This window comes from Ixodes scapularis, unplaced genomic scaffold, assembly GCF_016920785.2.
Source record: "Ixodes scapularis isolate PalLabHiFi unplaced genomic scaffold, ASM1692078v2 PGA_scaffold3__209_contigs__length_174095766, whole genome shotgun sequence".
NCBI classification, from domain to species: domain Eukaryota; kingdom Metazoa; phylum Arthropoda; class Arachnida; order Ixodida; family Ixodidae; genus Ixodes; species Ixodes scapularis.
The window spans coordinates 29,369,607-29,385,071 of NW_024609868.1; the positions used below are offsets into that span (position 1 = coordinate 29,369,607).

The following is a 15,465-nucleotide window of genomic DNA, read 5'->3' on the forward strand; positions in this document are numbered from 1 at the left end:
ATTGAACGTTTATTTTTCTACGTGTTCCTCTCGCGCGTGCCGACTTCAAGCAGCAAGAAAAAAAGTACTTAAAACAGACCACGACGAACAAGAACGCTGGATCCACAAACATCCGAGAAGGGCGACAATGGCCACGAATCCGACAAAGCGAGCTGCTCGGAATATAGGCCTAGCAGGCACTAGGACTCGGCGCAGCGTTGCTTCGGCGCAAGACCGTCTGCCTACGACCGGCTGGCGTGCTGAATGGAATATGCCCGCGCTACCCTTGTGGACCCTTCCCTATTATAGTTTGATCGCTGACCTCAATTTTAGATAGAGAGGTAAGGTCAATCTCTTCCCCTTGTTTTCCTAGGCAGTGTCGACGAACACTCGTCGAAAAGGGACTCTCGTCGATTCTATCTTCTTGTTTTGTGTGACATAGAGCTGAAATAAACGCCGTATGGATTACCTTCGTAACACGGTATGTGCACTTTGTTATTGGTATGCCATTTTTATTCTGACAGACTGCACATCACTGCCGAGCTATAACAGTTCGTGGGAGGTATACATGCAATGCCGGTCCAGCCTTTCTTTGCCGAGTGTCGCGTCAGTATCGAGCTGCAATCGTAAAAGATCGGTCCCGAAGCGCTTACCAACAGCGCGAATACAGCACTTCCATCAAACGCGCGCGTCCGCTCCGAGTGTGAACAGGTATTTACGTGGCTCTTGCTGACACTCGTAGTTCAAACGTATCTCTTTTAACGTCGGCTCGCTCCTGCATCTCCGAGGCCGCGAAAAACGCCGCGGCAATTTGTTTCCTACTACGTCGCTTTGCAAACGACTGCCACGGGCCGCCTTTTGCCAACAATGACAGTTGGCTTGACTTCTGGAGTCTTCACCGGAAGACTCGCCGCACTTCTCAACAGGCATACCGGCGCATGGGACTAGTCCCATGCTGTCGCTGTAGCGCAACATATCTCATTGAATTTCGCTCAGCTGCGATGCGGCGATGAGAGGCGCCGATTCAGAAAATACGTCGGTGACGTCAGCGCAGTAAAACCTACCGGCGCACCCTAACTCGTCGCCGCTAACGCTCCCATTCTCCTACTGCCGAGAGAACTTCCGGTTCCGGAAACAGCGTACGTCACGGCTTGTTTTGCGGTCAGTTGGAGAGAAAGAAAAAGTCGATATTTCATTAATTTTTTGTGTAGAAGTTAATAAACCGGGACGAAAACGGATGCCTGTTCGGCATTCAGTGAACATTGACGGTTTAATGTAACAGTTATCTCGAAAAAGTAAAAAGGTCATTTCATGGTCCCTTTAAGGGGGGAGGGGAGGGGGGGGGGGGGGGGGCAGAGGAAAGGAGCAGGCGTAATCTTCAAAGGGGTATTGATTCTTTCCTGATATGTGATTCACGCTTCTAAGCCCTCTTCGTCTCCGCCGACGTCGGCGACCGTGATGTGCTCGCTTGGATGGCGAGACATGATCGCTTCCTCGACCTGACCGTAACCTCCTCTCATCAGCATCGAGTCGACGATTCGTCGAACGGGCGGCTTCTTGTCCACGGTGGTGATGTACTTGACCAAGGGGAAGCCGAAGCCATTGAAACCCGTGGCCCTGACCAGACCGTAGGCGCCCATGTTGTCCATGAAGAGCCACTCGTCCACCGAGACGTCGAACATGAGCGTCTTTTCCTCCATGCGGTCAATTGGGTTGCAGGTGGCTCCCCACAGCGATGTAAGAACATTGCGGGGTCGGTCGAACGGCGGCTGCGCATAGCACATAAGCAGATTATGCGGAGAGCAAGTTCGTCTGCTTCTTGCACAGGGGTTGCGATGATGTCAGAACTCCGAGCTCTTATTGGCTGATTGAGAAACAAAATAGTCGGTAGACCTCAAGGCATCTAGCGTTAAGGTCTACACACTGTCCTTTCAATCAAAGCCTATCAGAACTCGGCGTGGTTCTGACGTCACCGCAACCCCCGCGCAAGAGGCGAACGACTTGCTCTTCGCATAGCACCAGATTGAAGAAACTCTTAATACGGGGTCACGCTGCTCGTATACATCGTACAAAAGACACAGTGTTCGCTGTAAACATCATGACAGAAGCATCTGCGGATACGCTTCGGGCATCTTCGAGGCATAGTTGCTTCTTACGTGTATATGTATGCCTGGAGCACACGTCTACAGACAGGTTGTGTACGACCAGTCTGACAGGGCGGTCACACAAGACACAAACACCCTCCAGACAGTGTCTGCAGAGTGCCTTTTGCACGACGCGTCGGCAATGAGCGCGGTCTATAGTGTTAACCATTGCACAGGTCAGAGGCTATGCGAGCGTCGTTAAAGTTTACCTCGTGGCGATTTTCAGCGCGTGGTTTCGAACCTGCTTTCAGGGCTTCGTGTTTAGACAACCCCGTGCGCCCTGAACGTCCCACCCGCGCTCGCATACGAGCCGCGCGAACAAACCAGTGTTGTACGGAACGGCGTTCCAAAGATCGGTGTTCCTGGAACGCGTTCCTTTTAAGAGGAACGAAGGAACGCCGCTGTTACATTTTGCATCGGTGGAACTGGAACGGGAACGCGTTACATTTTTACTGGAACGGAAGAAGAAACGGCGTTCCTCTTTGTTCGTCCAGGGGGTAATTTTTGTTTTATATCCAAGAGAGATATTCTAAAAGTATAAAAACAATATTTTCACGAAAAGCAAGATCTCAATCACTTTTTTGGTTACTTATCTTAAGCTTTATTTTGTGTGGACCTCGCTTGTTAACAGTAGGTGCAGGAGAACTAGTGGACGTCGATTCTTTTCTCAGTGATCGAGACTGCGACACAAAAAGCAAACATTTTTGTCGAAGAAGACACAAAAAGATGGACGTTTCAAACTCAGCTACTTTCTTTGCTTGCACGAATTCTCATACACCCAAAAATCTAAGCCCGACTGGAGCCATCACTGAACTTCCCCAAAGAGACCTACATTTAGAACAAAAGTACAGGTTACCAGACATGGCACGCACCCGTGTATCCCAAACATTGGTCACTTAAGAAATACAGAAAATTTAAGATTTATTCCTTCTCCCAGTGTCCCGTACCCCCCCCCCCCCCCCCCCTTTCAGACTGAACAACAAATTCAAACTTCACGAACAAGAGCTTTTAGTTTTCAAAACTGACATTCCAAAAACTCTACCCTCATCACTTGCCCGTGGTGCGGGAAGCAACATCGAGAAGCAACTGTAGTTAAGCGCAAAACACATGTACGACGGAACCGTCCGATCCGACGTCCGACCGCGCAATACGACGGTCGGAGACGAGGGTTTTCAACGCTCTCCGATGCTACGAAAACCCTCGCCTCCGACCGTCGTATTGCGCGGTCGGACGTCGGATCGGACAGTTTCGTCGTACATGTGTTTCGCGCTTTAAGCTCCAAAAAGGACCTTTGTTAGATTGAAACGTATGAGGTTGTTGTAAAACGCTCGTGCAATGTGGGGTAACAGTACATTTGGCTCGTCTGAATCGCCCGCCACCAACATGAATATGGCTAACAGCCGAGATTTCTAGAGTTGATATATCAACGAATGAAATCCTGCTTCCGCTTGTTTTCTTCCCCTAGTGCCCTTCCATCACGGCATTCAAATTCTTATGTTCCCATTTGATAAGATAGATAAAAAAACTTTCCTCGATCTAAATATAAATACGGTAATCAGCAAAATTCAAATGTAACGTATATGTGTAACGATATGCTCAATTTTTTTAACTGTAATGGGAACGAGTTTCTTTTTCACATATGGAACTTGTAACGGGAACGCGTTCCAAAGATCAGAAGGAACGAGGAACGAGCTTTCGTTCCTTTGCTTGTGGGACGTGTGCAACACTAGAACAAACTTGCCTATGCGCAACGCGCGTCGGCAATCTCGGAGCCTATGACCCGCCACTACAGCTTTGTGTACTATATATACGGTGTGCAAGTTCGTCTGCTTTTGCGCCTCAAGCGTTTGTTTAACACCCCCCCCCCCCCCCCCATCCCCCCGCCCAAACGCGCACGTGCTTTTGTTTACACCCATTCTCAACCAATGATGGCGCGCGATCCGTTCCAATACGCCGGCGAGACATTTTGGAACACTTGCTCGCCGTATAGTCCGTTTCACGCCACGTCCGAGCGCAGCAGACGCTGCGGTACCAAGCAGCCAATCAAGCAGCCCCAAAAGTGAATCGTCGTGGCGCCCGTTGTTTTTGGAGGGTTCGCAATCAGCGGCTGAAACCACCCAGGCAGAGTGAACGCGCCACCCTAATACTGCGCTTTCTTTCTATTTTTTTTTTTTTTTTTTTTTTTTTTTTTTTTAGAGCGCAGTTTTGACGGCTTGACCACACTAGCGTGAACGGCGCCGCCGGGCGGCGGTCCCAACGCGAGGAGTCCGTGGCCTCCGTTTTGCAGGCGTCACGTGACAGCACTGGATCCCGCGATCGCGCCTCCCGTGGGATTTCCCGCTCTTTCGTCGTCTGCTCTTCGTTACATTCTTCCGTTCCGCACTCGCTGCCTACATGGTAGGAGTCCATAATGACCTGGTGATCAGCGTGAATGTGATTATCCTAGCCTGCTCGTTGATCTTGCGACGTCGCCGCGCTCTGAAGGGAAGGAGGCGCAGGTTTTGGGTCCGGCCGAGTTGGTTCTACCGAAACACCGAAGGACAGGACAGGTCTGGCGCGCCGCCGGGGCTTTGCTGATCCGGTGGCGCGCCAGAGATGACGGCTACTTTCGAAAGTGTCACCAAATCAGCACGACAACTGTCACAACACAGACGACATGCAACAAGTGCCTCGGAGAAACTCACTTGCAATTCCGAATTCCTCTCCTAAAATTTCCCAGCGGTTGTTATCAGGTTGTTATATCTAGGTAGTCTGGCTGCGTCTTGTCATATAAAAAGGAAAGCAGTCGCACAGTTTCAAGGAACCGGTCCGTTGAGAAAGGCATCGGGGGGAAATAGGGAGAGCAGACGACACGAAACACGTCCTTCGGTACGTGAAAGACGCGCCGAGGACCGGCTTGAGCGTTGCCATGGCATCGCGACGTCACTATCTACGCCACCTCCCATTGGCTCCTCTCTTCTGCGGCGAGCGGCACCCAGCTCTGAACCGCGCACGGAGCGGTTGACTCTGCGGCGCCGTACGTCCCACCGTTGAAGCCGAAAACTGGTTTGGGTCGGCAAACGGTAGCGCCGACCGGCGCGCCGCAGGCCTCCGCGACGCCAGTGTGGTCGTGCCTTTAGGCGCCCATTTACAGCTTGAGCGGAGTCGCCGTCGTCGTCGGCGTAACCGCGTGGTGCATTATAGGGCGCGTGACGTCACCGGTGACGTCACTGATGACGTCATCCTCATCACCATCGTCATCATCATGATGACGTCACGGATGACGTAATTACGATGACGTCATACTCATCGTCATCATCATCATCACGATGACATCATTGATGACGTCATCCTCATCATCACGATGACGTCCCTGGTTGTGTCATCAGCGTCACTGATGACGTCATCAGTGGTGACGTCGCTGATGATGTCTTCACAATGACATAATTAGAAACAGCGCAAAAGGGAGAGGACGCTGTTCCTAATTATGCCACTCAACCATCCAGCCCAGCAAGGTATCCTGTTACATCCCGATGACCTCATCCTCATCGTCATCATCATTATCACGATGACGTTACTGATGACGGCATCGCTGATGACGTCACTGGTACGTCATCAGGATGACGTCACGTGAGCTCACGGGGGTCACGTGACCTCACGAGGAGTCACGTGACCTCACGGGGAGTCACGTGACCTCACGGTCACGCCGACGGTGACGCCGATCGAAGCGGCTCGGAGGGAGGAGTACCACGTAGGATGAGGAGGTGAGGAGGAGAAAGGAGGGGTATATCCTCCTCTCAGTACCCTTCCCTCCCCCTCCTCCTCAAGAGCTGCGTTCTAATTCGGTGCTACAGGGTGTTGTAAGCGACTTTCCTTTTTTACGTGTGTTTTTTTGGCATGATTAATTGTCGCGACTAAAATCCCTCGATACTTATTTTACAAGTAACGACAACCAATACAAATGAAAAAGCACATTTCGCTGGAACAAAATGGCGGCATTCAGTGCAAACCTCTGCTGTGCGCCGCCCTTCGCTTCCTAAAACCTGCACCGTCATGCAGTTGGCGCTTCAAAGAATGTCGCTACTTATAGGAAGCTTTTATCTAGGGACTTTAGAAGCGACAGCTCGCGTTCTAGTCACTAGACCTGCCTCGACAACTTTCTCCTTTAGATAAAGTTGACGTCACGCCACTTAAACACTAATTCAGTTTCGCCGCTAAATTTAGCGGGGAAATTTATGTCACGTGAGCTGACGTCACGAGACCTGTACACAAATGACGTTTCTCCGCTAAAATATCTGGGGAAAAGTGACGTCCCGTTACGTGTCGTCATTTTTTGACCTGTGCGCCAATATAATTTCATCGCTACATTTTGCGGGAACATTGACACAAAATGTAGGCTTTTGACTGTTTAATGCTTTCTAAACACATGTAAACGATCATTTCTTATACAATATACTGCATTTAAAGCATAATAGGACTTTGGGCATAGGGGTAACTGGCCTGTTTCTCTGTTTTCTTCTTTGTCTTTACGGGTGTTTGACTCGCTTTAGCAGAAAACAGAATTTCGTACTCACGGTCAAAGGATGGAGCTGAATATCCAAGAACGGGTAGAGATTTCTGGAGACGCAGTTGTCCTTACTTTCGTTGATGAAGACATCCACGTGCGAGCACACCACACCTGCCGTGAGGTCCAAGACAATTCTTCAAACAGTGTTAACCAGTCAAAGGGGCCGTGCAACGATATTCCCCTAGATTGTTTTTCACTTTACACGAGCTTACTGGCACTTGTGGGAAACAAATACACTCGCACGCAACGCCACTGACTAAGAAACTTTCTTCTTGCGGTGTCATTTCAAAGGCAAAAAGCGGGCGCTTTCTTTTGTTGAATCTCTCCTTCGCAAAACGTAATTACGTAGCTGGTGGATCGCAGTATCCCCCAGTGACGATATTTGAATGCGGCTCAAAGATTAGGCCCGAGCATTGCGTGAGCACTGGATTTAGGCTCGTGATAATCGATAGCTCGAGAAGCATTTGGGACGACAATAGCCGAACCATGACAATGTCTGAAACTCAGCGCATGGAATGTGCCATGTCAACCTCAGCCTGTGGCTATGATTAACATCGGCGACATATAATCAGCTCCAGATCCCATGGCCGCTTGTTCTGGCTGCAAGTTGAGGGGGTGAGCGCTGCTCATTTTCTTTCATTTTTTTCTGCGACTTCTATTGCTTGTGGTGAAAAACGAACCCGTGTTTACAGGTCATTAACGCCAGGGATTCGTTCTAAGCGGTATCAAAGGACAAATCTGACAAAAGACCATATGCGAAATTGTTTGAAAGCATGGCAACGCTCTGTAGGCTGCAATCTTTGTTGCGCCCAGATTCCTCCGCTGTTTTTCATTTTCGTAGCGTTGTCGGTAACAATCGAGGCTTCCTGCTCACCGTCATCAATCCTAACCCACACCTGCGATCTAAGGGCTAGTATTTTTTTGCGCTCTTCTTGTGCACATAGTACGTGCTCGTCCTCCGCCGGTCCCTGGTTTCTCACCGCGACCAACATGGCGGACGTACACTTTAGCTAGAAATTTGGCTCTGATTGCCGGCACAGACGTGGGCGCCTGGTTTTTCGAAAGCGCTTTCTCGGCGCGAGTGCTTGTGCGAGCGAAGGATTCTTCTGAACTACACTTTCGTGCCCTGGCCTTCGCCAGCGTCGGAGCCAACTGGGTAGGCAGAGCATGTTCTTCAACGTCCCAGTAGATGGCGCTGTGCATTTCACATATGTAGGCACTCTACACATATGGTCTATTTGTGTGTATCATTGAAATGTACGAGTTAAAGCAGCCGTCTACAGGGATAACTGAAAACGCAACAATTGAATCGGTCATAGACAAATACCATACATTATGACCTTCTGCTTACCGGTCAAAGCACAATAGACCGATCTTACTAAGCGTTCCAGGCCTGCGTGAAACCGATACAAGTTTTGTAGTCCACAGGAGTCAGGCGTTAGTAGACGAGGCAGCTCGTGTTATCTCGTGCTCTGGCCGCAGGGACTCGCAAAGTGGTCTTTGTCGCGTGCAAAGAAAGACTACAGTACCCACGATGCATGGCGGCAGCGGTGGCATATACGAAACATGGTGGTGATATCGGTTTATTGAGTCATAATGCCACGCTCGTCAGCGGGCGACCGCGCGCGTGGCCGAGTGGTTACCGTGCTTGACTGTCGTGCAGAAAGTCTGGGTTCGATTCCAGTCAGTGGAATGCTCTTTTATTTGTTCTTTCATTGCGTTCTCGTGAGTTCGAGAACATTCTCGTCAGATCGAGTTCTGAACGTTTCAGTCGCCGAACAATCTAGGCCGATTGTTCCCAGAACCCAACGCGCGTACATAAGGGACTCCGCTTGCTGATCTGCAGTCAGTTTTCGCCCAGCGTTCGACTCTGCTGCTACGCCGACTTCGACGCCCGCGACGCCCCGTTATTATCTTTTGTACCCTTTTATTTCTGGCACAAGTTCGCCACATTAAACGTTTATTTCTTTCTGCTTATTTATTGTTTATTGGTCACGACCCGTGACATTTTGGTGGAGGTGCGGGGTACCGCATGCCCGTGCAGCGTTCCCCTCCAAGGACCCGCAGTGCAAGCCCGACTCCAAGCTCGCTGAGAAGACCACTCAGCGCGCAACCTGAAACTCGGACCAGCCGCCGCACCAAGGGAGAGGATCCGGAGTACGGTTTGCTGCTGGACAAACCCAAGCCGAAGAAGACGACGATGGACAACCAGTCGCAGGCCCCCGCCGCTCCTGCCGTCGTCTACCTACCCGTCGCTCCTCGGACACCGGCTCCCTTCCACGGCGAAAGGCACGAAGACATCGACGACTGGGTCAAACAGTACGAACAAGTGGCCCGTCATAACGGGTGGACACCGGAACAATGTCTGCAAAACGCTTATACCCCTGTTACACGGGCACACTTAACCGCGGTTAACTCAGCTTAATTGCTGTTGCGCGGCACTACAGATACCACACTATTCTCTCTGACAGCTATTTCAGAAGAAGTGAAGAGCGCGCGCGCACTGCTTCGATAGATGCTCAAGATGCTCAAGCGCACGTTCGCCCATAGCTTTGACTGCATAGCCACAGAATGTTGTCGGCAAGTATTGTGCGCTATCTGTGGCTTAGCGTAACCGCAGTTAAATGTGCCCGTGTAACAGGGGTATTACTTCGCCTTGGAAGCCACCGCCCGGAACTGGTTCGAGAACCGCGAAGCTTCGATCACTTCCTGGAAGCAACTCAAGGCTGAGTGGCGAAGAACGTTCACGAACCAACAACGAAGAGAACGCGCGGAAGAGCTTTTTCAAGCGAGGATTCAAGGCCCTAACGAGAGCGTCGTTAGCTTCGTGGAAGATGTCCTGCAACTCAGCAACCGCGCCGATCCCGATGCATCCGAAGCAAAGAAGCTCAGAGTCTTGATGCGTGGCGTCAAGGAAAACAATTTCGGTGGTCTTGTGCGGAGCCCGGCTACCACCGTCGAAGGCTTCATGACGGAGGCCACCAACATCGAACGTGCCCTTCAAGCACGAGCCACCCACTATCACCGAGTTCCCGGCGTCGGTTCCTTTTCGCCTTCCGGCTGCAACATCACGGACATCCGCGAGATGATCCGAGACGTCGTCCGGGAAGAGATCAAGAAACTTCTACTTGCCGCCGCAAGCCCAGCTTCGCCCTCAATCGCCGAGATTGTCAGGGAAGAAGTCCAGCAAGCGCTGCAGCCTGAGGTTCTCGTCAGCACCGCTCCGGAACCACCGACGTTGAGTTACGCCGCAGTGGCCCGACGGCCACCGCCCCCCCGTCGCACCTATGTCACGCCGCCCCGACGTCAGTCTCCTGCGCCGCAGCACGACCGACGCCACGACGACCAGGTCCAGTACGCCTGCCCGGAGCCTCGCGCACCCCGCAAGACCGACGTGTGGCGAACGCCCGACCGACGCCCTCTGTGCTTCCATTGCGGGGAAGCGGACCACACCTACCGCCGATGCCCATACCGACGACTCGGGCTACGCGGGTTCCACCCGAACGACCCGCGCCCCCGTCATGGTGAACGCCCGATTGAGATCGACGAGTACCTGCGACGACCTCAGTCCCCCAAGCCTGCGTCCAGCCGAGAGTTCCGGTCGCCGTCACCGCGACGTCCAGCTTCGCCGATGCACCGACCACGACGAGAAAGCCTGTCCCCCCTCGCTCCTCGCCGGGGAAACTAGGCTCGGTGTTATCAGTCGACGCCCAGCCTGGTCTCTCGGGTAGCATGGCCATCTCGCTGGCGTCCAACCTTTCTCGCGAACAACGTCCCAGCCAGACAGTCGGGGAAACAGACCGGGAAAATTTAACAGAACGGAAAACTAGTTTATTTACAAGGGTATATCGTTTAGCATGTTGGCAAAAGGAGCGCGCCGAATGGGCAGCGAACAGGTCCTTATATAAGATAATCGGGGTTCTGGAGCTGCCGTGCCATTCGTTGGTTAACGCCGCATTCCAAAGTTGGCCTCGATGTCAGCCTCCTCCTCTCGGCCCCGATGTTCAGTCGTTGTTCTTCTCCGAATTGAGGGCGACTAGTAGGCGCTTGTCTTGTATGCAGTAGACGCAGACACAACAGACTGCCCATCTGTTCAGGTTGGGATTCTGTCTGGCGTTCCCGTGGAATGCAGACGCCTCCGCGGAATGCAGACGCCGTAGACAGAACACACCGACGGCAACGTCGGTTCTGATGCCCTTGAGCCGAGGCCCGAGAGAAACGCTTCTCCGGTTTCGGTCGAACGTGCAAAAAGGGTTCGGATCGCACGCCAACCGTCTCGACGTTTGCTTGGTTGTCGTCCGCACCAGAATGCAAGGTCAATCCTCACAAACACAGGGAGATGGAGACGGGTCATAACAGCGGCAACCCCTGGAGGTGGAGTTGCCGAAGAGGACTGAAGCCAAGATCCTCCACGAACGTCGGGGGGCCCCCACTCGAACGCTACCAGAGACCAAAACGACGCCGCTGCAGTGGTGTCCAATAACCTAAACGTCGTCATCGACGGCCACGACGCATCTGCACTCGTGGACACCGGAGCAGACTACTCAGTCTTGAGTGGGAGGCTCTCCCGCCGCCTTCGAAAAGTCACGACGCCGTGGGATGGACCTCAAATACGAACCGCCGGAGGGCACCTCATCACACCCATCGGGAGATGCACGGCTCGCGTCGAGATCCGCGGTGAAACGTGCCCTGTGAAGTTCATCGTTCTACAACGCTGTTCCAGAGACGTTATTCTCGGCATGGACTTTCTGTGTGAATACGGCGCCGTCATCGACCTTGGTGAGGACAGATTGACGCTGCGCAAGCCCGTTCCGTCTTCAGAGAAACCTCAAACAGCGTCAGCCGCCGTCCGAGTCGCTGCCGACCACGTGAACCTGCCGCCGCGATCAAGTGTTGTCCTACCCGTAGTGGCCGATGTAGCTACCTGCGGCGAAGTTGTTCTTGAAGGCAACCTTCAATTACTCCTAGAAAGAGGAATAGGCGTCGCAAAAGGAGTGGCTGAACTTCAGGATGGGCGCACCGTGGTCTTCGTGACAAACTTTCGACAAGAAGCGCAACACCTCACGAAAGGTGCCGCCGTAGGCCACGTCGAGGAAATTCGGAACTCCGCCGAAATCACCGCGATTGCTGAATAATCATTCCCACCTCAGCAACACATTACGGCGCCAAGGCAACTCGACATTGACCGCAAGCTTCCAGGCCCGAAACGACGGCAGCTAAGTGACCTTCTCGCCGAATACAGTGACTGCTTCGCCACGTCGTCGAGGGTGCGCCAAACCACTATTGCGAAACACCGCATCGTTACCGAGGACGACGCGCGCCCTGTGCATCGATCGCCGTACAGAGTCTCCGTTAAAGAAAGGGAGGTGCTCCAGGAGCAAGTGCAAGAGATGCTGAATGACGACATAATCCAACCCTCAAGCAGTCCGTGGGCCTCTCCAGTTGTACTGGTTAAGAAAAAGGACGGAACGCTTAGGTTCTGCGTGGACTACCGGCAGCTGAACGCAGTGACGAAGAAAGACGTCTATCCACTCACCCGCATCGATGACACGTTAGACCGGCTGCGCCACTCCCGATACTTTTCATCCATGGACCTGAAGAGCGGCTACTGGCAGATCGAAGTCGACGAACGGGACCGAGAGAAAACAGCTTTCGTCACGCCAGATGGGCTGTACGAGTTCAAGGTGATGCCCTTCGGACTGTGCACGGCTCCAGCAACTTTCCAGCGTGTCATGGACACCGTACTGGCAGGACTGAAGTGGCAGAGCTGTCTCGTCTACCTCGATGACGTCGTAGTGTTTTCCAGCGACTTCGACGAGCACTTGCGACGACTCCGAGCAGTTCTCTAAGCCATACGGACCGCCAGACTCACCCTGAAGCAGTCAAAGTGTCGGTTCGCCTATGACGAACTGAACTTTCTAGGTCACGTGGTTAGTAACGAAGGCGTTCGCCCCGACCCAGAGAAGACTCGCGCCGTCGCAGCATTTCCAGTACCGACAGTCAAGAAGGCCGTGCGAAGGTTTCTTGGACTATGTGCCTACTATCGGCGCTTCATCCGGGATTTTGCAAGGATTTCCGCATTACTCACAAACCTGACAAAGGACGCCGAGAAGTTCGAATGGGCCGAGAAGCAGCAGCATTCATTCGACGAGCTGAAGCGACGACTGCAGACTCCTCCTGTTCTAGGACATTTCGATCAAGATGCGGAAACCGAAATTCACGCGGACGCAAGTAACGCTGGACTTGGCGCGGTACTGGTTCAAGTGCAAGACGGCACCGAGCGAGTTATCGCCTACGCAAGTCGGACACTGTCCAAGGCGGAGAAAAATTACTCCACGACTGAGAAAGAATGCCTTGCTGTCGTCTGGGCAATCACGAAGTTTCGTCCGTATTTGTACGGGAGCCCGTTCCGTGTAGTCACGGACCACCACTCGCTCTGCTGGCTTGCGAACCTCAAGGACCCGTCAGGACGCCTCGCTCGATGGAGTCTACGACTACAAGAGTTCAACATGACTGTGGTCTACAAGTCAGGCCGCAAGCACAGCGACGCCGACTGCCTGTCCAGAGCCCCCATCCAAACACCTTCCGGCTGCAGCAACGACGAAGACGACGAGTGCTTCCTAGGTGCAGTGAACACCGACGACATGTCACGACGTCAAAGAGACGATCCTGAGTTGCGCGCGCTAATCGAGCACCTCGAAGGACGAGGGGGTACTGTCCCCCGTGTCTTCTCGAGAGCCCTGCCGACTTTCGTCCTCCGACAAGGTGTACTTTACAAGGAGAACTTCGGAGACAACACCACACCATGTCTGCTGGTAATCCCCACCGACCTTAGAGCGGAGATCTTCCAAGCCTGTCACGACGACCCGACGTCCGGACACCTTGGTTACAGCCGTACGCTGGCCCGAATTCGTGAAAGGTATTACTGGCCCAAGCTGCCGAAGACCGTTCACTTCTACACACGGTCCTGCCACGAGTGCCAGCGACGCAAGAAACCGCCGACGAAGCCGGCAGGTCTCCTCCATCCGATCGCTCCCTCGGCCGTACCGTTCCAGCAGATCGGAATTGATCTACTTGGTCCTTTCCCACCATCGACGCAAGGAAACAGATGGATTATTGTCGCCACAGATTATCTCACACGGTACGCCGAAACGAAAGCCCTTCCTGTAGGGACTGCTGTGGAAGTCGCCAAGTTCTTTATCGAATCCATCGTCCTCCGGCACGGCGCTCCCGAAGTTTTGATCTCAGACCGTAAATCATCGTTCATGGCCCAGCTGACGCAAGAAATCCTTCGTCTCAGCCACACCAGCCATCGGCGCACAACGGCGTACCACCCGCGGACCAACGGGCTGACGGAGAGACTCAACAAGACCATCGCCGACACGATCTCCACGTACGTCGACGTGGAGCACAAGACATGGGACGAGGTGTTGCCGTACGTCACATTTGTCTACAACACGGCCGTGCAAGAGACCACCGGGGTGACACCCTTCCAACTGGTTCATGGTCGTAAAGTAACGACAATGCTGGACGCGATGTCACCCCACGAACCGGCTCTCGACGGAAGCGACGACGCCCAGGTGGTTGCCCAACGGGCAGAAGAAGTCCGCCAGCTCGCCAGACACCGTTTTCAAGCGCAACAACGTGTCAACACTGGCCGCTACAACCTTCGTCGTCGGGACGTCCACTTCCAGCCCGGAGACAGGGTGTGGGTGTGGACACCGATCCGCCGCCGTGGTCTCAGTGAGAAACTGCTAAAGCGCTACTTCGGACCCTACAAAGTACTTCGTCGACTCGGGGATCTGAACTACGAGGTGATGCCCGGCGGAACACGGACTTCATTACGCCGCGCTCCACGACCGGAAGTCGTCCACGTCGTGCGCCTCAAGCCGTACTACGCGCGATAAGACTGCGAACTGTGATCTTGTGCACCGCTTGATAGGATTGTGTTTCGCGAGCCTCCGTATGTTCCCATTTTTTTTTTGTTTGTTTCGCTCTGTTTGGTTGCCTTTTACGTGGCATCGAGACGATGCCTTTTTAAAGGGGGGAGTATTGCCACGCTCGTCAGCCAGCGACCGCGCGCGTGGCCGAGTGGTTACCGTGCTTGACTGTCGTGCAGAAAGTCTGGGTTCGATTCCAGTCAGTGGAATGCTCTTTTATTTGTTCTTTCATTGCGTTCTCGTGAGTTCGAGAACATTCTCGTCAGATCGAGTTCTGAATGTTCCAGTCGCCGAACAATCTAGGCCGATTGCTCCAGAACCCAACGCGCGTACATAAGGGACTCCGCGTGCTGATCTGCAGTCAGTTTTCGCCCAGCGTTCGACTCTGCTGTTACGCCGACTTCGACGCCCGCGACGCTCCGTTATTATCTTTTGTACCCTTTTATTTTTGGCACAAGTTCGCCACATTAAACGTTTATTTCTTTTTGTTCATTTATTGTTTATTGGTCACGACCCGTGACAATATTTTAGAAAAGTGTGGCGGAGTGGGTAGTCTAAATAGTCGCTGTTTTCGCAAGGTATCATAGTGAAACGCCATTCCAGAGCATCATTCCAGACTTGTTAATAGACCCTCTAACAAATTCAGCGCCACCTCTTGAGCCGAGCGCAAAGCGTCCAGCTGCCACCATTAGCATGGCACATGACTTCCGTACGCGCGCGTACAGGTGCCTGCGTGCGTTCGTTCCAGCATTTTTCGCTTCTGGTTCTCATACCCGTTCTAACCCAACGTCTCAATCGAGACACGGTAGAACTCCACTACAAAGCCAGTTAATTTCTGTACCGCTATGCAATCAGA

The 15,465-nt window shown here is 52.9% G+C and overlaps 1 protein-coding gene across 1 annotated transcript in view; it reads right to left on the reverse strand.

The window, feature by feature from the left end:
• Positions 1-1,391: 1,391 nt before the first annotated feature.
• The window catches only part of LOC121837161 (ornithine decarboxylase-like), a 40,466-nt gene continuing 26,392 nt past the window's right edge, over positions 1,392-15,465 (reverse strand). Inside the window, exons 8-9 of the mRNA XM_042292681.1 lie at positions 6,677-6,780; positions 1,392-1,748 (exon numbers count right to left, since the gene is read on the reverse strand). Coding sequence (XP_042148615.1) covers positions 1,392-1,748; positions 6,677-6,780 — 461 coding nt within the window. The remainder of the gene's footprint in view (positions 1,749-6,676; positions 6,781-15,465) is intronic.